This window comes from Nycticebus coucang, chromosome 8, assembly GCF_027406575.1.
Source record: "Nycticebus coucang isolate mNycCou1 chromosome 8, mNycCou1.pri, whole genome shotgun sequence".
In the NCBI taxonomy this organism is placed as follows: Eukaryota; Metazoa; Chordata; class Mammalia; order Primates; family Lorisidae; genus Nycticebus; species Nycticebus coucang.
Window position 1 is genome coordinate 76,901,421 of NC_069787.1, and position 21,408 is coordinate 76,922,828.

A 21,408-nucleotide genomic window follows, 5' to 3' on the forward strand; every position below is an offset into this window, starting at 1 on the left:
TATCTTATACCCATTTTACAGATAGGATCAAGCTTTAGAGAGCTTTGAATTTTAGCTTAGAATTTTAGCAACAATTCTATACAAAAAAAAAAAAATCCCTGTATAAGTAAGAAATTCAAATATCATGAGACTTAGAAGTTCATTAAGATTATATACAGTGACATTACCCTCACATTCCAGTGTTTGTAGCCCATGACATCTCATGGTTACATTCCTTTTATTGATATTTCCATTAATGAACGCATCGAAATGTTGCTGGTAAGTTGAACCAAGAAACAGTGTTCTTTGGGAAATACTAAAATATAAAAAACACTTTTAGGACAAGGCACAGGGACTCACTCCTATAATCCTAGCGTTCTGGAAGGTGAAGGCTGGAGCTTAAGTTTAAGGAGTTAAGACCTTAAGCTCGGGTGACACCTGTGGCTCACTTGGGTAGGGCGCTGGCCCTATATACCAAGGGTGGTAGGTTGAACCCACTGGGCAAACTGCAACAAAAAAATAACCAGGCGTTGTGGTGGGTACCTGTGGTCCCAGCTACTTGGGAGGCTGAGGCAAGGGAATCACCTAAGCCCAGGAGTTGGAGGTTGCTATGAGCTGTGATGACACGGCGCTCTACCAAGGTTGATAAAGTGGGACTCTGACTCTTAAAAAAAACAAAACAAACAAACAAAAAAAAAAACCCTTAAACTGAGGAGTTCAAGATCAGCCTGAGCAAGACAGAGACCCTGTCTACTAAAAATAGAGAAATGAGCTTGGCGTTATGGTGAGTGCCTATAGTTCTAACTACTCAAATGGTTGAGGCAGGAGGATTGTTTGAACCCAGAGATTTGAGGTTGCCGTGAGCTAGAGGGAGACCACAACACTCTAGCCTTAGCAACAGAGTGAGACTTTGTCTCAATCAATCAACCAACCAATCAATAAATACATTTTTAAAATGGCAATTTTTTAACAGAAAACATTAACATTAAAAACGACTGGGCGGTGCCTGTGGCTCAAGGAGTAGGGCGCCAGTCCCATATGCCGGAGGTGGCAGGTTCAAACCCAGCCCCGGCCAAAAGAAAAAAAAAACAAAACATTAAAAACGACTACTATTCATATCACCTATGTAGTATTCTTACTGGAAATTTTAAACTGAGTGTAATGTTGAGGAAACAATCCAATAAATCCAGAATATGTGATAGTCTACAAAGTAACTGGCTTAGATTCTTTTTAAAAAAATGTTTTTTTAAAGTGACTAGGTAAACAAAAAGAGATGAGGTGTTCTGTAAAAAAGTTGAACTGTGACATTCTTTCCCACCTGTCATTCCTATTCAGAAGTCTTTATAATTATTATTACATAGAATAAAGCTACATAATCAAAGGGAAATGTTTGAGGCTTGATTGGTTCCTGGACTGAGAAAGAAAGATAAAGCTTTAAGATATTTCTTAGAACAATTAGGGAAATTTGAAAGTGAACTGATTATTATTGAATTGTGGCTAACATTCTTAGTGTGATCAGAATCCTTAATCTTAGTAGAGGTGTGCTGAAATATTTAGGGGTTAAGTGCCATTAATGTTAATTTCAAATCATTCCATCTGCATATATATAAACTATATATATATGTGTGTGTGTAGAAGCTAGCTATATATATACTGACTATATATATATGTATATATACTGAAGCTAGGATTATAGGCACTTTCCACCACGTGGGCACAGCTTTATATGTGTGTGTGTGTGTGTGTGTGTGTAAAGTATATTATAAATGGTAAGTGATAAAGCAAATGTGGCAAAATGTTAAAAAAATGGTGAATCTCCATTTATATAACATCTGTAAGAAATAAATCTCTTTATTTCTGTAAAATGACAGTTACTGACATGGAGAGCAAATTAGTGGTTGCTAGGGATTGAGACTGGGAATTAAGAATTAAGTGTGTATGGCTATAAAAGTACAACAGGAAGGATCCTTGTTTTGATCTTAAGTATATCAATCATTGTCAATATCCTGAGTGTGATATTGTGCTATAGTTTTGGAAGATGTTATCATTGGGGGAAAGTGAATAAAGAATTCACTGTATTCATAATACACAAAGGGATCTCTGTGTATTATGTCCTTGAATTGCATATGAAGCAGTGATTTCCAAGTAAAAGGTTTAATGTAAATAAACTGTCTTAGGTGAAGAAAATAGGGGTCTTCATTGTATATCCTTTTAGCTTTTCTGTAGGTATGATTTTCAAAATTGAAAATTTGGGGAGGAGGACTGAGTGGGGAGAAAAAGATTCAAAAAATAATAGAAAAGTAGATTGGAAGGTTGTTTCAGAAGTCAAAAGAAAGTTTTTTAAGTGGGAAAAATGTTTTTAAATCTTAGAAGAAAACAGCTTCTAAAAGACTTAAGTACAACTTGTCTGTTGAGATCAGCACCTTAGGGAAAAGCAAGAAATGTCTTGGTGTAGGTACCTTAAATTTCGAGGTTAAAGATGAAGTTAAAATAACCCATGGCATTATAGCTAGCTAGCTATGTCTTCTCGAGGACCTTGGCTTTCTTTGCTACCTGCCATTCCTATTCCCTAAGTCTTTGTTATTATTACAGAATTGGATAAATGTGAAAAGGGCTAAAAGATTTTAAAACCTGTTTCAAAACAGTTTTAAAGAGCTTAACTCTTTTTTACGGTCCCTTGATGTATTAGACAAGTGTTTAACAGCTCTGCAGATGTGGTTAACTAGAAGTATTTATTATTAATTTGACTTTTATAATTTATGTTATTGCCTCCTTTTTTCTAAAAAATTAAAAATTGTGTCTAATCTTTGTGCAGAAATATAAACTATGGTTTTACATTGTTCTAATTATGTTTTATGGGTATGAATGTGTAATTTACAGATGAAGTTTGAAGTTCGTGAGAACTAAATGAGCATCATTCTTCTGTCCTCAAAGAATATGATTTAATGAATTAGCTTCCTTTGACTCATCTTGCATCAAGATTCCAGATCCCAAGGAGAAGAAAGTGGACAAAATATTCCTGTAAACCTCTCCCTGCCAGAAATCATCCACCACAAATTATATAGACTAAGCTTAGTCTAGAAAGATCCATTGTGAACAAGAAGTGATATAATTTTACTGTGTTGTGCTCAGAAACTTTGGGAGTGATGATGACTCTTCCTTAGTCAATTTTATTACAGAAGCATTTGTCAGCACCCTTAAAAGTGTTGTCCTTACATGCTTTTGTTTAGAGTTTTTTTAGATTTGGTTCATTTGAAATTTTACCTTTATTTTGGAATTCTGTTTTCAAATAAACGAAACAAAACAAAACAAAACACCTATAATCTTAGTGCTCTGTGAGGCGGAGGAGATGAGCCCAGGAGTTTGATACCAGCCTGGCGACATACCCTGTCTTTACCAACTATAAAAATAAAAAACTTAGCTGTGCATAGTGGTAAGTGCCTATAATCCTAGCTTCTCAGGGAGATAAGATGGGAAATCCGTTGAGCCCAGGAGTTTGAGATTACAGTAAGCTATAATTGAGCCACTACGCTCTCTAGCCTGGGTGACAGAGGAGGACTTTGTCTTTAAAAGAAAAAAATCAGAATCTAATGTTTAAAATACTAAATTAAATTTACTATTTAATTGGTTTTTCCCAGCTAAACAGATTATTAATCATAATCATGTTAAGGAAGCTTTTTAAATGTGTTAATCGTTGACTTCTGGCTTTCTAAGGCTATGAAAACATTCTTTGCTTGGAAATTAAGTGAACTCTTTGCTTTTTTCCTGATTTTCATTAGCCTCAAATTAAGAATCCAGAACTGGGGCGGCGCCTGTGGCTCAGTGAACAGGGCGCCGGCCCCATATGCTGAGGGTGGCGGGTTCAAACCCAGCCCCGGCCAAACTGCAACAAAAAAATAGCCGGGCGTTGTAGCGGGCGCCTGTAGTCCCAGCTACTCGGGAGGCTGAGGCAGGAGAATCGCCGAAGCCCAGGAGTTGGAGGTTGCTGTGAGCGGTGTGACGCCACGGCACTCTACCGAAGGCGGTAAAGTGAAACTCTGTCTCTACAAAAAAAAAAAAAAAAAAAGAATCCAGAACTGAACTCTTAATGTAGTTTTATAATTTTTAAATGTTATTATTTTCCAACTAGATTTTTTTTTCTTTTTTTTTTTTGAGACAGAGTCTCACTACATCGCCCATGGTAAAGTGCTGTGGCATCACAGCTTACAGCAACCTCAAAATCTTGGGCTTAAGCGTGATTCTCTTGCCTCCACCTCCCAAGTAGCTGGGACTACAGGCTTCTGCCACAACGCCTGGCTGTTTTTTTGTTGTAGTTGTCATTGTTTACCAGGCCTGGGCCCGGTTTGAACCCGCCAGCCCTAGTGTATGTGGCAGGCACCCTAACCAGTGAGCTACAGGCACCAAGCCTTTCAACTAGATTATTAAATAAATCTCTTGAAGATGTTGTAGGTATTTTTATAGTCTCCTTGTGTCCCCAGGACCTGGAATATTTTCTTGAATATGTAAGAGTCTGCATGTTTTTAAAAGAGCATAACGTTCTCAGCTTACATATCCTGATTATAGAGCTTGTAGTCTTTATTTAAGTGAGCAGGTTTTCATTGTGTTTCACCAAGACCAAGGGAGACTTTTCAGGTTTTCAGAAGAGTGGCTTCTTACTCACTTAGGACACTGATTAGCTGTTGAGAGACCTCTAATTTTGGCAACTTTATTAGGAAGAAGATAACTGAAAAAACTGGAGACAAATTCACAGTACAGGAGTCCCCCTTTATCCTCAGGGAATATGTTCCAGGACCCCAGAGGATGCTTGAAACCACAAGTAGTACTGAACCTTGCTCTCTTGCCTAGGCTGGAGTACAACAGCATATCATACCTCACTACAGCCTCAGATTCCTCAGCTCGAGCAATCTCACCTCAGCCTCCCTAGTAGTAGGGAGCATAGGAACATATCACCACACCCAGCTAATATTTTTTTATTATTATTTTGTGGAGATAGGGTCTCCCTATATTGCCCAGGCTGGTCTCTTAACTCCTGGTCTCAAGTGATTCTCCCGCTGAGGTCAGCCTTTAGAGTAGCTAGGAGTATAGGTCTTATACTGTGTTTTTTTTGTGTTTTTTTTTTTTTGTAGAGACAGAGTCTCACTGTACCGCCCTCAGGTAGAGTGCTGTGGCGTCACACGGCTCACAGCAACCTCTAACTCTTGGGCTTACGCGATTCTCTTGCCTCAGCCTCCTGAGCAGCTGGGACTACAGAGGTCTTGTACTATGTTTTTTAATGTTTATAATATGTTTTAGTACATATATATATTTTTTAATGTTAATATATGTTTTTTAATGTTTATAATATGTTTTAGCACATATATATGTATATAATAAAAAAATAGTATAAGGCCTATACTAAATATACTACTATATATTATATACATGCATGATATATATGTATACATATATATTATACATAATACATATTATATATATATGGTCCCTCTTTCCCAGAATATCTTATTGTACTGTACTCATCTTTGTTATCTGTCCATCTGATAATCAGGATGGTTATTAAATAACTAATGGGTGGGTATTATACTCAGTATGGAATGCTGGACAAAGGGATGGTTCTGGGATGGCATGAGATTTTATCATGCTATTTGGAATGATGTACAATTTAAAATTTTAGAGTTGTTAATTTCTGAAATTTTCCGTTTGGTATTTTCAGACCATGGTTGACCTCAGGTAACTGAAACCATGGATAAGAGAAGACTGCTGTACAATTATATTTCTAAAGAACTGTAAAACTTATGTGTGTGTTTGCAGATCAGGGAGCAGAAAAACATGAAGGCACGGGTCAGTCCTCTGGGATCACTGATCAAGAGAAGGAGTTATCCACCAGTGCTCTCCAAGCTTTCACAGTAAGAATTGACTTCTGTTAATCTGTTTAAGTTATAGGATTCTGCCAGGTGTAAATACTTTCACAGTGAATTTTTAAAATTTATAATTTTTATTCTGTAATTATTCATTCAAGAGTTAAGTTTAGAAAGAAGTAGGTTTAATTTTAAAATAAAAATGTCTTAGAGTGTAACTAAATGTGATGAAAGAATAGTAGTAATTTGTGCTATAAGTGTTCGTGTTTTCATAAATGTGTTTTAACTCACATACTGTTGTTTTTAAGTCTTTTAAATTTACATTTATAAGTATGTGGGTCAGCCTTTTCATTTCACTACTGTGTTTAATTCTTTTTTTTAATGTACTTTAAAATTGAACCTCAAAAATTTATGATCAGAATTTTAACTTTCTGACATTACATGGTATGAGAGAAAATCAATTTGGTTATCAAAAGCCAAGTGTGGTGGCATGCACCTGTAGACCCAGCTACTCAAGGGGCTGAGGTGGGAAAAGTGCAGTGTGCTAAGATTACTGCGGTAAATAGCCACTTTACTCCTGCCTGGGCAACATAGCAAAAACTGTCTCTAAAAATAAAATAATAATAATGATCATCAGATTATGTATATGTAAGCAGAAGAACTTGATACTTGAGTATTCAAAGTATACTTACTATTAGGTCATTAAGTCTGAAATGTCCAATTTTAAATCAAAATTTTAGTTTATTATGTTTCAAACAAGAAGCAATACAGTTAAAGTATGCACCTAAGCTATCAACATAGTTTTGCCATCTTAACATTACCTTGTGTGTGCCAGCCGCCAAGAAGCCTGAAGAATGAGTGGTGATGACATCACTAAAGGCATTTTCCAAAGCTTGTTGAGAATTGAATATTTTTCCTTATAAGAAGTGGTCCAGGGCGGCACCTGTGGCTCAGTCAGTAAGGTGCCAGCCCCACATACCAAGGGTGGCGGGTTCAAACCCGGCCCCAGATGAACTGCAACAAAAAAATAGCCAGGTGTTGTGGCGGGTACCTGTAGTCCCAGCTACTTGGGAGGCTGAGGCAAGAGAATCGCTTAAGCCCAGGAGTTGGAGGTTCCTGTGAGCTATGTGATGCCATGGCACTCTACCTAGGGCCATAAAGTGAAACTCTGTCTCTACAAAAAAAAAAAAAGAAGTGGCCCAAAACCTGGAAGAAGTGGTAGTCAATTTGTGCAAGCCCCAGTGAATATGGTAGTGACAGAGTTTCCAAGTTCAACTTCTGTAGCTGGAAGTGTTGTTTGTGCAACAGCATTGTCTTGCAAAAGGATTGGCCAGTCTTGGCTGCTTAATTGCAAGCATCCTCTTCCTTTCATCTAATTGATTGCAGTAGATGTCTAATGTAATCGACTAACCAAGTTTCATAAAACTGTGGTGGATAATACTAGCACTGGACCACCAAACAGACACTATTAGCTATTTTTTGATGAATATTTGTTCTGGGCTATTTCAGCATTTCATCTTTATCCAGCCATTGTGCTGAAAGCTTGGAACCGTCAGAAAGAATCCATTTTTCATCACACATAACCATATGTGTAGAAGGCCCGGCACGGTGGCTCACACCAGTAATCTTAGCACTCTGAGAGGCTGAGGAGGGTGGATTGCCCTGAGCTCACAGGTTTGAGACCAACCAGAACAAAAGCGAGACTCTGTCTCAAAAAATAGCTGGGCGTTGTGGCAGGTACTTGTAGTCCCAGCTGCTTGGGAGGCTGAAGCAAGAGAATGGCTTGAACCCAAGAGTTGGACTGTTAAAAAAAAAAGAGTTGGAGGTTGCTGTGAACTATGACCGAGGGTGACAAGTGAGACTCTTGAAAGAAAAACAAAAATACGGTGTAGAAATGGTTTGCCTTTATATCATGACAGCAAAGAAAGGCAAGCTTTGAGATGATTTCTCTTCTGACACTCATTTAATTTATCAGGAACCCATTTATCTAGCTTCTTTACCTTGCTGATTTCTTTCAAATTGTCCAACATTGTTGCAATAGTAATGTCAACTCTTGCAGTTAATTCATGGGTAGTTTGAGATGGGTTCACTTCCACTATGGCTTTCAGCCATCATTATCCATCTTGGTTTTAGGTTGCCCACGTGGTTCATTTTCAAGATTAAAATCACCAGAAGGGAACTTCTGAAACCATCCACATACTATGCATTCCACATCCTTCCCAAACACTTTGTTGATATTTTGAGTTGTCTCTGCTGCATTGGTTCCATGATGCAACTCCTGTTCAGAAATGACATGAATTTTTGACTTATCCATGGTTTCACAAAAATTGCTCTATAAAAAAATTTGAAAGATAATTACAAACCAAAACACGTTTGAAAGGATGAGGATGGGGCGGTGCCTGTGGCTCAGTGAGTAGGGCACCGGCCCCATATACCGAGGGTGGCAGGTTCAAACACGGCCTCGGCCAAACTACAACAAAAAAATAGCAGGATGTTGTGGTCATAGCTACTCGGGAGGCTGAGACAAGAGAATCACCTAAGCCCAGGAGTTGGAGGTTGCTGTGAGCTGGGTGACGCCACAGCACTCTACCAAGGGTGATAAAGTAAGACTCTGTCTCTAAAAAAAAAATGAAAGAATGAGGATGTACTTCACAATAAAAAAAAAAAAAGTGTCAAAGTGGAATGTCAGAGATAGCAACTGTCAAACTTAATAAAGAAATCAGACATTTCCTACTTAATAACCTAATAGAAATTAAAACTTCCAGTGATTATATGACTTTTCTTGGCTAGTTTCAACTATAGTAGAACCTCCATAGTTGGTCACCTCCCAACATTGACCATCTCCTTTAGTTGACCTAATTTTCATAAACTAGATATGTATTGTCAGTACAGAAGGCCTAGTTCCTTATGTTGACCACTTACATATAGTGACCAGTTTATTACAGTCCCTTGAGTGATCATCTTACACAGAGAGATTCTACTATATTTATACTCAGCTAGTAATATACATGTATACCAATATATCTATTATATTTATATATGAATGTATCTTACGTGTGTCAGGGTCAAAGTTTGAGCCTTAGGAAATAAATGACATGAATATTGCTTTATCTAGTGATTTTATTAGGATATTAAGAGAACTATTGGCTCGGTGCCTGTGGCTCAAGCGGCTAGGGCGCCAGCCACATACACCTAAGCTGGCGGGTTCGAATCCAGCCCGGGCCTGCCAAACAACAACGGCTACAACCAAAAAATAGCCAGGGCATTGTGGCAGGCACCTGTAGTCCCAGCTACTTGGGAGGTGGAGGCAGGAGAATCACTTGAGCCCAGGAGTTGGAGGTTGCTGTGAGCTGTGATGCCACAGCACTCTACCCAGGGTGACAGCTTGAGGCTCTGTCTCAAAAAAAAAAAAAAAAAAAAGAATTATATTTCTCTTCAAGAATTTTTAGAATACGGCAGTGCCTTTGGCTCAGTGAGTAGGGCGCTCACTCCATATACCAAGGGTGGCAGGTTTGAACTTGGCTCCAGCTAAACTGCAGCAAAAAAATAGCTGGACGTTGTGGTGGGTGCCTGTAGTCCCAGCTACTCGGAAGGCTGAGTTAAGAGAATCGCGTAAACCCAAGAGCTGGAGGTTGCTGTGAGCTGTGATGTCACGGCACTCTACCAAGGGCAACAAAGTGAGACTCTGTCTCTAAAAAAAAAGAATTTTTAGAATAAAGATAAGTGAATTATATTTGAAATGATGTATTATTCTTAAAGCTGGTGTAATTTTTTGTGTGTGTGGGTTTTGTTTTTATTTTTTTTTTAGTCTGGAAATTATGATGCCTGTCTACAACACCTTGCCTGTCTACAAGATATAAACAAAGATGATTATAAAATAATTTTGAATACAGCAGTAGCTGAGTTTTTTAAAAGTAACCAAACAGCAACAGACAATTTGAGACAAACACTTAACCAGCTGAAGAATCAGGTGATATGCAAATGAATTTAACTATAAAAATATTATTCTGTTCTTTAATTTGTGAAATACAAATAGTTAAGAAAATAAATGTTATTTCTTATGGGATATTGGTATAATTTTATATTATGTGAAACATTTGTTTGTATTTTATTTTTATAAAATTATTATTCCAGGAAATGAAAGGTATGTTGTATGTGTTTTTAATTGTTTTAATTAACTTGAACATAATAGACTAATATACAAAATTTGAATGAGCTTTGGAGTTTTGAGAAAGAATTAAAGTAAGACTATGTGAAAAAACTTGGTTACTGAGATATATCTTGTTTATAACTGCAAAAATACCATTATTAATAATGTCTTTAGCATTTTAGATTAGGAGATGATTAATTAAATAGATATTCTGATTGCATCTAGTTTGGGGTTTGAATTGGTCATTGGTCTGGTCATAACAGTAACATTTCTTGCTGCCAGCAGTGATAGTCTTTATCGGATCACCTAGTAGATAGTAGGTGCTCACTAACTATGTGACAGGGCTCTGCCAGTAACCTTGTATACATCTCATTTTTTCATCTAGATGGCCCTATGAAGTAGCTACTGTAATTTTTCTCCTTTTACAGGTGGGAAAGCTGAGGCACAGATAGCTGTGTAAAGACTCAAAGCTTTTACATAGTAAGCTATCTAAACCCACCTCTGTTTGATTCTAGAGCAGTGGTTCTCAACCTTCCTAATGCCACGGCTATTTGAGACAGTTCCTGTGGGTCGCAATCCACAGGTTGAGCGCCGCTGCTGTACAGACTGTACATTTAAATTACTGCTTCATGGTATAGGGAGTCATCAGACTCCTTTATACGCCCTGCCCTGCAGTCGTGAGTACTGCTATACCATACAGCTCACCTTAAAACTTGGGGTAGTTAGAAATAAGTGATCCCTTCAGGCTCTTCGTAATTCTGTATAGGTTTAAGACAATTTTAAAACTCTTAAAATTCTTCAGCAAAAAATGAAAATAATGACCAACATTTATTGATGCCAGATTCCACACTAAATGCTTTATGCCTTATATAGTCCGCACATTCACCTCTTGAGATAGGTACTTTTTTCTTTCTCTTTTTTTCTTTTTCTTTCTTTCTTTTTTTTTTTTTTTTTTTTGACAGAGCCCTTCTCTGTTGCCCAGGCTCGAGTGCTGTGGCCTCAGCCTAGCTCGCAGCTACTTCAAGCTCTTGGGCTCAAGCAATCTTCCTGCCTCAGCCTCCCGAGTACCTAGGAATATAGACACATGCCACATTTTTCTATTTTTAGTAGACATGGGCTCTCACTTTACTCCCGCTGTTCTGGAACTCCTGAGCTCAAGCAATCCTCCTGCCTTAACTTTTTTTTGAATAAGGGGTTCCTGCATACTTCCTGTTAGGCCAATAAAATGGCTTTCTAAAATCTTTTCACCAGCTTTAATTCTTAATAAGTTTGTTCAGTGCCTTCTAACTCTTGAGTTTCCTAGAAGTGTTTGTACACTTCCTAGAACAGTGATTCTCAACCTTCCTAATGCCATGACCCTTTAATATAGTTCCTGTGGGTTGCGACCCACAGGTTGAGAACTGCTATACTAGAAGCTCCTGGCTTCTTTAAATCACACTTCCTGCCACAGTTACATCATGGGCACCATTACACACCTTTTCAACCTATTCTACTTTTTTAATGTTTTATCTCATTTGATGAATAGTTTTTATTCTGGCTAGAGCTACTAAACTATTTTGGTGAATCATAGAAATATAACAGAGTTGTTCATTCATGTGGTAAGTTCAGCCATTGCTGAACTTAAAACTCCTTAGTTTACCTAAAAGCTTCCTTTCTGGCTAAAAATTAACCTTTTGTTCACTCAGTCTCTTCCCATTATATAACTAACTAAAAAAGAGTCTCTTTTCTTTGGATATTGCAATTTCTCTGTTTAAAGAGATTGTTTTTAATCATTTGAAGATAGTAATTTGATAAGTGAAGATTGGAAAGAGTTCCCAAACTCATCAAGATGCACATGTTGGTCAGCTAGGACCACTTTATAACATTTGAACCCTCTTGTCAAACTTCACCACATGGGTGACTGAAGTTTGTCAAAGTCCATTGTTTTGTGTCATGAACCTTGAGTTTCCTTGGCATTAGCCAAACAAGGTTGACAAGTTCAAAGTTCTACTGCAGGACTTAGGGAAACGTCAGTCTTATAATTAATTACTTAACATTTTATAATACTTCATTGCAATCTTTGTAATGATGAAAAATGTTTAGGCCAGGCGTGGTGGCTCACATCTGTAATCCTAGCACTCTGGGAGGTGGAGGCAGGTGGATTGCTCGAGCTCACAAGTTCGAGACCATCCTGAGCAAGAGTGAGACCTCATCTCTAAAAAATAGCTGGACATAGTGGCAGGCGCCTGTAGTCCCAGCTATTCAAGAGACTAAGGAAAGAGAATCACTTGAGCCTAGGAGTTTGAGGTTGCTGTGAGCTATGACGTTACAGCACTCTATTGAGGGCAACAAAGTGAGACTCTGTCCAAAAAAAAAAAGGAAGTTTAGTTCTGGCTGGGCATAGTGGCCCATGCCCATAATCCTAGCATTCTGGGAGGCTGAGGTGGGTGAATTGCCTGAGCTCAAGAGTGCGAGACCAGCCTGAGCAAGGGCGAGACCCCATCTCTAAAAATAGCCAGAGGTTGTAGCGGATACCTATAGTCACAGTTACTTGGGGGACTGAGGCAAGAGGATCACTTGAGCCCAAGAGTTGGAGGTTGCTGTGAGCTATGATGCCACAGCACTCTACCAAGGTGACGAAGTGAGACTCTTTCTCAGAAAAAATTAGGAAAAAGAGAGTTTAGTTTTAATATAGGAAGACTTCAGTTTCATGGGTTACATGGAATTGTGGAATGGTTATAAAACTTGATTAAAAGTTAAAAGGCTACTCTCCCGATTCCCTTTCCCATCAGATCTGAACGCTGGTCTTGGTGGTTGTAAAAGGAAGAAAAGTAATACTGAAGCTGGCCTCACATCATTGTCATGTGTTATAGGTCGTGTGGGCTAGTTTCAAACAAGTAAAAAAAAAAAAAAAGTTAAAAGGCTATTGCTGGGGTGATGGGTGTACTTGTAGCCCTAACGCAAGCATTACAAAAGTTGTCTATATAATAAAAAAGTTTATCAACACCTTAATATTTTGAAATTTAAAAAGGAAATAAAGTGTAAGATCAGAATGGCACAAATAATTTAAGATAATTTCTATTTCCTTTTATTTTCATCATTTGTTCTTTCTTTAAAAGGGATATTTAGGCCAGGTGCAGTGGCTCACGCCCATGATCCTAGCACTTTGGAAGGCCCATGCAGGTGAATTGCCTGAGCTCAGGAGTTCAGACTAGCATGAACAAGAGTGAGACACCATCTCTACTGAAAGTACTAAAACTAGCCAGCTGTTTAAACAGGCACCTATAGTGCCAACTACTCAGAAGACTGAGGCAAGGGGATCACTTGAGCCACAAGAGTTTGAGGTTGCTGTGAACTATGACGCCAGTCAACCCAGTGTGGCAGTGAGACTGTCTAAATAAAGAAATAAATTAATAAGGGATATTTAAAGGTTTCCATCAGTTAATAAAAAACAGACTTCTGAAAAACAAAGCCTGTTGCTGCAGCTTACCAAAGGATTTATACAGTTTTAACTTACAGATACAATTAGCTTTAAAATATAGCATGTCATGATTTTTTTTTCCTTTTGGTATCAGTTATAGATGTTAGGGTTCTACCAAAACCCATTGTAGGCTTGGCGCTTATAGCTCAAGTGGCTAAGGCACCAGCCACATACACCAGAGCTGGCGGGTTCGAATCCAGCCCAGGCCAGCCAAACAACAATGACAACTACAACCAAAAAAAAAAAAAAATAGCCGGGTGTTGTGGCGGGCACCTTTGGTGCCCAGCTACTTGGAAGGCTAAAGCAAGAGAATCCTTAAACCCAGGCGTTGGAGGTTGCCGTGAGCTGTCATGCCATGGCACTCTACCCAGGGTGACAGCTTGAGGCTCTGTCTCCAAAAAAAAAAGCCTATTGTAACCAACATGTGTGATACAGTATATTTTTATTGTTCGTTACTTTAAAAAAATCAATTCTTTTTTATTATGGAACAAAACCTGAAAATACACTTCTTAGGCATATGGTCTTGACAAGGTAATTAAGTTTTTCTATCCTGGTTTCCTCATCTATAAAATGGAAATGAAGTTATCTATGTCCTAGAAGTATGGTAAGGATTTAACATGGTAAACCCAACATATGGTAAGTAGTTAACTATTGTTAATGATTAAGTATTACTTTTATTTTTACAAAGTGGAGTCAAACTATGCATACTGTGTAACATGTTTGTAGGAAAGGTCATTCTGAGTTTTTCCCACTCCCCATGTTGCCCCTTGTCACTCATGAAATTAGCAAAGTGGGAATCCTGGCTTGGTGCTTGTACTCAATGGTTAGGGCGCCAGCCATGTGTACTGGGGCTGGTGGACTCGAACCCGGCCAGGCCTGCTAAACAACAATGACAACAATAACAAAAAAAAAAAATAGCCAGACGTTGTGGTGGGCACCTGTGGTCCCAGCTACTTGGGAGGTTGAAGCAAGAGAATCGCTTAAGCCCAGAAGTTAGAGGTGGCTGTGAGCTGTGACGCCATGGCACTCTACCAAGGGTGACATAATGAAACTCTGTCTCAAAAAAAAAAAAAAAACAGAGGAGGTGGGAATCACATTTAGAAAATATGCTGGCAGTTAAAACAGGGAAAATATTTTCATCATGGCTAAGAAGAGAATCGCCTTGCCTTCTGCTGAGTACTTAATAAAATCCAAATCCCAACAAAATGTTTTACTTGGCCAGGTGTGGTAGCTCATACCTGTAATCCTACCACTTTGGGAGGCTGAGGTAGTTGGATCCCTTGAGGCCAGGAGTTCAAGACCAGGCTGGGCAACATAGTGAGACTTTGTCTCTACAAAAAGTAGAAAACTTAGCTGAGTGTGGTGGCACATACCTGTAGGCCAAGCTCCTCAGGAAGGCTGAGGCAAGAGGATTACTTGTTCTCAGGAGTTTTAAGTTGCAGTGAACTATTGAACTATGATTACATCACTGCACTTCATCCTGGGCAATAGAGCAAGACCCTGTCTCAAAAAAATAAATACATAAGTAAGTAAAAATTTAAAATGAAAATAAAAACTGAAGGCCAGGCACGATGGCTCACGCCTATAATCCCAACACTTGAGAGGCATAGGTAGGTGGATTGCCTGAGTTCACAGGTTTGAGACCAGCTGGAGCCAGAGTGAGACCTCATCTCGAAAAATAGCTAGACATTGTGGCAGCGCCTGTAGTCCAGCTACTCAGGAAACTAAGGCAAGAGAATCCCTTGAGCCCTAGAGTTTGAGGTTGCTGTGTGCTAGGCTGATCCCATGGCACTCTAGCCTACGCAATAGAGTGAGACTCTGTCCAGAAAAAAAAAAATGAAAGTAAAAAGCGGAATTTTATTATGTATGAAACAGACAAATGAAATAATTTTTAGTATGTGAGAGTAATTGAAAATCTAGAAGTACTGTTGGAAAAATTGAGAATAAGGATGTTGCCTTGGCTGGGCACCCATTGCTCAGTGGTTAGGGTGCCAGCCACATGCTTCAGGACTGGTGGGTTCGAACCCCGCCCAGGGCCTGCTTAACTAACTAACTAACTAAATAAATAAATAAATAAATAATTGTGGCAGGTGCCTGTGATCCCAACTACTAGGAAGGCTGAGGCAAGAGAATCACTTGAGCCCAAGAGTTGGAGGTTGTTGTGATCTATGACTGAGGGTAACAAAGTGAGACTCTGTGTCAATTTTTAAAAAAAGACAAAAAAGAATGTTGGCCTGTGTTTCTGTTAACTTAAATAAATTCTTTCACTTTCACGCTTTATTTCCTTAATATTTTTAGAGTACAATCTCTGTTGATTGCTTTATAGGTCCATTCGGCTGTTGAAGAAATGGATGGATTAGATGATGTTGAAAACAGCATGTTGTATTATAACCAAGCGGTCATCCTCTATCATCTGCGTCAGTATACAGAAGCGATATCAATTGGTGAAAAACTTTATCAATTCATAGAACCTTTTGGTATGTTGTCTGTCAAGTCAGAAGTTTCCCTATCTTTTCATACTTGCAAAGTTTTCTGGTACGTTTACCTAGATAACCAATCAGAGAATTACACGTCACTATTTAAAGAAGCAAAGGAAAGCTGGGTCAGCTTTTCTTACTGGTTAAAAAAGTTAAAGATATAGATTCAGCTCCCGCACAGTGGTTACGGCACTAGCCACATACACCAAAGGTGGCCGGTTTGAATCTGGGCCCGAGCTAGCTAAACAACTGCAACAAAATGTAGCTGGGTGTTGTGGCAGGCACCTGTAGTCCCACCTACTTGGAAGGCTTAGGCAAGAGAATTGCTTAAAGTCCAAGTGCTGTGATGCCACAGCAACATAGTGAGACTCTGTCTCAAAAAAAAAAAAAAAAAAGAAAGGAAAGTTAGAGATACAATCCAGGTTTTCTTTTAGGATCCCTTTCGAAGATAACTATTAGAAATACTGTTGGAAATTGTTAGACTATCTTATTTGCCTGATCCTTTCTTCCTTCAGTACATTAAAGAAGGAGCATTTCAGAATATTAGGGGACAGTGTAGTATTTCAGTTTTGCTTACTGCCTAACTGAAATTTTTGAAGGTAATCATGAAGTAGGTAGAATGGAATGAACTGTGTTAGCTTTTTTGTTACTGTACCTAGCTTACTAGCTCAAGTAGGAGTAGTGAGAAAGATAAGGGCAAAGGAAAAAAGAGCAGCAAAAGGAAAGCTAGGCCCAGGAAACAGTTGTTAGAAAGGGCTATTGATTTCTAGCTCACAAGTAGGCAGATTTCATTTATGAGTCCCATTTTTGTCTTTTGTCCTTGGTTATTTTATTTTAAATTCAAAACACTAAAGGAATTTCCTAATTATAAACACCTGATTGCTGATGTGATCACAACTGGTAGGGTGTGATGGCTCTGTGTGGTGCTTTGAGGAGAGTCAGACGGGTTCCCCTTTGCTGACAGCTGGTTGAGCAGCTGGTTACTGGGGCTTCAGGGAGCCGTGTGGAAGTGCTTGAGGGCTTGGTAGCTGAACAGACTGGACAGGAGAGACATCAGTTGCAAGGGGCTATGTAGCTATTGATCAGTTCCTTCCTTTTGTGTAGCTAGAAATCAGAATATACTTCTAGAAGGGCACATGTTTATAAATCTCCTGTTTTGATGCTTTTTAGAATTCTTACAACAGTTCATGAAATCCTATTTATGTGCACTATGGCTGAACAGAATATAGCAATCAACTAGCCAATATTTATATCCATTTTTCTTTGAAAAAATTTTTTTTCACCTTTTACTATTGAGAGTCTTTTTTTGTTATTGTTTTGAAGATTTTATTTTTTAGAGTGGTTTACAGCAACATCAAGAGGAAGGTAATAGAAAATTCTCATGTGCCCTTGGACCCTTCATATCCATACTCTCTCCCATTATCAATACCACCCAACAGAATGGTACATTTTTTATAATTTGTGTACCTACACTGATATCATAATCACACAAAGTCCATAGTTTACATTAGGTTTCATTTTGGTTTTGTACATTCTGTGGGTTTGGACAAATGTATCCACGCAGGGGTCCTCAAACTGCGGACCACGGGCCACATGAGACGGTGTGATTGTATTTGTTCCCATTTTGTTTTTTTACTTCAAAATAAGATATGTGCAGTGTGCATAGGAATTTGTTCATAGTTTTTTTTGTTTGTTTTTTTTTAAGCTATAGTCTGGCCCTCCAACGGTCTGAGGGACAGTGAACTGGCCTCCTGTTTAAAAAGTTTGAGGACCCCTGCGCTAGAGTATCATACGGCGTATTTTCACTGCCCTAAAAATTCTTTGTGTTCTTCCTTTTCATTCCACCTCTCCCTGCAATCATTGATCTTTTTACTCTCTCTATGGTTTTGCCTTTTCTGGAATGTCAAAGTAAGAATCATTAGTACGGGCGGCGCCCGTGGCTCAGAGGAGTAGGGCACCAGCTCCATATGCCGGAGGTGGCGGGTTCAAGCCCAGCCCTGGCCAAAAACTGCAAAAAAAAAGAAAAAAGAATCATTAGTACTCGGGGTTTTTTTTGTCTTTTGCAGTACTCAGATTCTTCATACAACATACTTATTGAGCCTTTGGGCTAGATAAAGTTCTGAGGTGGAGATGATGCAGTGAACAAGATTGAAAAATGCTTTACCTTCCTTAAGCTTATATTCTAATGAGAGAAAAAGCAACACAATAGATACACAGTTGTCCCTCAGTGTTCTTGGGGGATTGGTTCTAGGATACCTCACAGATACCAGAATCCACTGATGTTCAAATCCCCTTATATAAAATGGCATAGTATTTGCGTATAACCAACACGCATCCTCTCATATATTTTAAATCATCTGTAGATTACTTATAATACCTAATTCAATGTAAATGCTCTGTAAATAGTTTTACTGTTTTCTTAGAGACTATAAGAAAAAAGTATACATGTTCTGTACAGATACAACCATCTTTTTTTTTTTTTTTTTTGTATTATCAATCGATGGTTGGTTGAATTCACAGATGTAGAACCCATGAATATGGAGAGCTTACCATATATTTTGAGGTTGTTGAATGCTCTAGTCAAGTGTTTTTCAACCATTTTTATTGCTCAGTACACCTGAGCCTATGAACTTCTGTGGCACACTGAAATTATGTTGATCCAAAAAAGGGACCAAAGGGTGGTGCCTGTGGTTCGGTGGGTAGGGCACCAGCTCCATATACCGAGGGTGGCAGGTTCAAACCCGACCACGGCCAAACTGCAACAAAAAAATAGCCAGGCGTTGTGGCAGGTGCCTGTAGTCCCAGCTACTTGGGAGGCTGAGGTAAGAGAATCATCTAAGCCCAGGAGTTGGAGGTTGCTGTGAGCTGTGACGCCACAACACTCTACTTAAGGCAATAAAATAAGACTCTGTCTCTAAAAAAAAAAAAAGGACTGAAAAACAGAATATCTTGGCTCAGTGCCCGTAGTTCAGTAGTTAGGCCACCGGCCACACACACCAAGGCTGGCAGGTTCAAACCCGGCCCGAGCCAGCTAAAACAATGACAACTGCAGCAACAACCAAAAAAAAAAAATAGCTGGGCATTGTGGTGGGTGCTTGTAGTCCCAGTTTGGCAGACCCAGGCTGGATTCAAACCCCCAGCTTCAGTGTATGTGGCTGGCGTCCTACCCACTGAGCTACAAGCACCGAGCCTATAGTTCTACCTACTTGGAAGGCTGAGGCAAGAGAATCACTTAAGCCTAAGAGTCTGAGGTTGCTGTGAGCTGTGATGCCATGGCACTTTACCCAGGGCGACAGCTTAAGACTCTGTCTCAAAATAATAATAATAATTTAATGTTCTTTAAAAATTTTCTTGGCACACCAGTTGAAAATCACTGTGTCTCTAGTAAAGTTTTATTTATTTGTTTTTGAGACAGGGTCTCACTCTGTCACTCTGGATGGAGTGTCATGGCATCATGGCATCCATGGTGTCAATCATAGCTCACAGCAATCTCAGACTCTTGGGCTTAAGAGATCCTTTTGCCTCAGCCTCCTGAGTAGTTGGGACTATAGCCATGCATCACCATGCCCAGCTAGTTTTTTCTAATTTTAGTAGAGGCGACAGGGTCTCACTCTAGCTCAGGCTGGTCTCGAACTCCTGAGCTCAAGCAATCCACCTCTCTTGGCTTTCCAGATCACTAGGATTACAGATGTGAGCCACTACCCAGACTAAAGTTTTTTTTGTTTTGTTTTTGTTTTTTTGTAGATACAGAGTCTTAATTTATGGCCCTCGGTAGAGTGCCGTGGCATCACACAGCTCACAGCAACCTCCAACTCCTGGGCTTAAGCGATTCTCTTGCCTCAGCCTCCCGAGTAGCTGGGACTACAGGTGCCTGACACAACGCCCAGCTATTTTTTGGTTGCAGTTCAGCCGGGGCCGGGTTTGAACCCGCCACCCTCGGTATATGGGGCCGGCGCCTTACCGACTGAGCCACAGGCGCCGCCCTAAAGTAAAGTTTTAAATAAGGTAATCAAGGTAATCTCTAGCAAGGTCTTAGATGAGATGGTATTTGAAAAGAGACTAAAGAAAGCAGAGAGCTTTGGGACTCTTTAGGAGGAAAATACTCCTGCCAGAGGTAATGGTATATGTAAAGGACCTGAGGTAAGTGGCAGTGTTTAGTAAGAGGAATAGCAGAGAGGCCATTGTGTAGGGAGGATAGTCAGAAACATACAGAAGTAACCAGAGATGGAACCAGTAAAGCATTGTAGCTTAGGGAAAGCCTTGCTGTCTTAGATGTAATAAGAAGCCCTTGGAGATGTATGACATTTGTATGTTAACCACGTTCATTTTAGTTTAAATGGATTCTACTCTTTAAGGGCTTTTTTTTCTTTCTTTTTTTTTTTTTTTGGAGACAGTTTCATTATACTGCCCTTGGTAGAGTGCTGTGTCATAGCTCATAGCAACCTGAAACACTTGAGCTTAAGCAATTCTCTTGCCTCATCCTCCCAAGTAGCTGGGACTACAGGCACCCACCTGTAGTGGCCAGAATGCCTGGCTATTTCTTTTGTTGTAGTTGTCATTGTTGTTTAGCAGGCCCAGGCCAGGTTTGAGCCAGCCACCCCTGTGTATGTGGCCTGCACTGTAACAACTGAGCTACGGGCACTGAGCCTCTTTAAGGGCTTTTTTAATTTCCTATTCTTGATTATTGCGGCTGTCTTTTACTCCTTACTTTTCCTTTATGCTTTTCCTCCTCTTTTTTTTTTTTTTTTTGAGAGAGTCTCACTTTGTTGCCCTTGGTAGAATGCCATAGGGTCATAGCTCACAGCAACCTCAAACTCTTGGGCTCAAGCAATTCTCTTGCCTCAGGCACCTGCCACAATGCCTGGCTATTTTCTTTTTAGAAACAGGGTGTCACACTTGCTCAGGCTGGTCTTGAACCTGTGAGTTCAGGCAATCCACCTGCCTGGGCCTCCCAAAGTGCTAGGATTACAGGCGTGAGCCACTGTGCCCAGCCTCCTCCTCCTTTTTGAAAGGAAAGAAAGATAGTTTTATGTCATACCAAGTGACCTTTCCTCTCTTTGTTGGGCCTTTCAAAGGCTTTCTGTTTATATTTTCCTCATGGGAGTCTCAAGTTTCTGATATACTCTAGTCCATACCTTTCTTCTTTAGTTTCTGTAATCAGATTGTTGCTTTTTTACATTTCTGTGACCTAGAAAAGAAATCTATTTCATAGAGTGTTACAACACTTTAGAGTTAAAAAGAACCTCAAAAGATCCCTGACCCACCCCTTTGTCGTTTGATAATCAATGTACTCTTTCCATTTTACAAGTCAGCCAGCTAAGGTCTGAAAAGTTAAATGATGAACAAAGAGCACACATCTAGTTAGTGGCAGAGTAGATAAAAATGCTTGCTATGAGAAGTGTTTTGAATTTGGGATTTTTTGAGGTTTTGGAATATTTGCATTATATTCACTGGTTCACCATCCCTTATCTGAAAATTGGAAATCCA

General features: G+C 39.3%; 1 protein-coding gene and 1 non-coding gene across 7 annotated transcripts in view; both read left to right on the forward strand.

The window, feature by feature from the left end:
* CNOT10 (CCR4-NOT transcription complex subunit 10) overlaps positions 1-21,408 on the forward strand; it is a 100,784-nt gene that overhangs the window by 15,023 nt on the left and 64,353 nt on the right. For all 6 annotated transcript variants that reach the window (XM_053599638.1, XM_053599640.1, XM_053599641.1 and 3 more), the window contains 3 exons: positions 5,788-5,882; positions 9,643-9,804; positions 15,771-15,921. In XM_053599638.1, the coding sequence (XP_053455613.1) occupies positions 5,788-5,882; positions 9,643-9,804; positions 15,771-15,921 (408 nt within the window). The remainder of the gene's footprint in view (positions 1-5,787; positions 5,883-9,642; positions 9,805-15,770; positions 15,922-21,408) is intronic.
* Positions 12,730-12,862, forward strand: LOC128593029 (small nucleolar RNA SNORA61). The gene has a single exon (XR_008382214.1). It is a non-coding gene; the product is annotated as a small nucleolar RNA SNORA61 (small nucleolar RNA).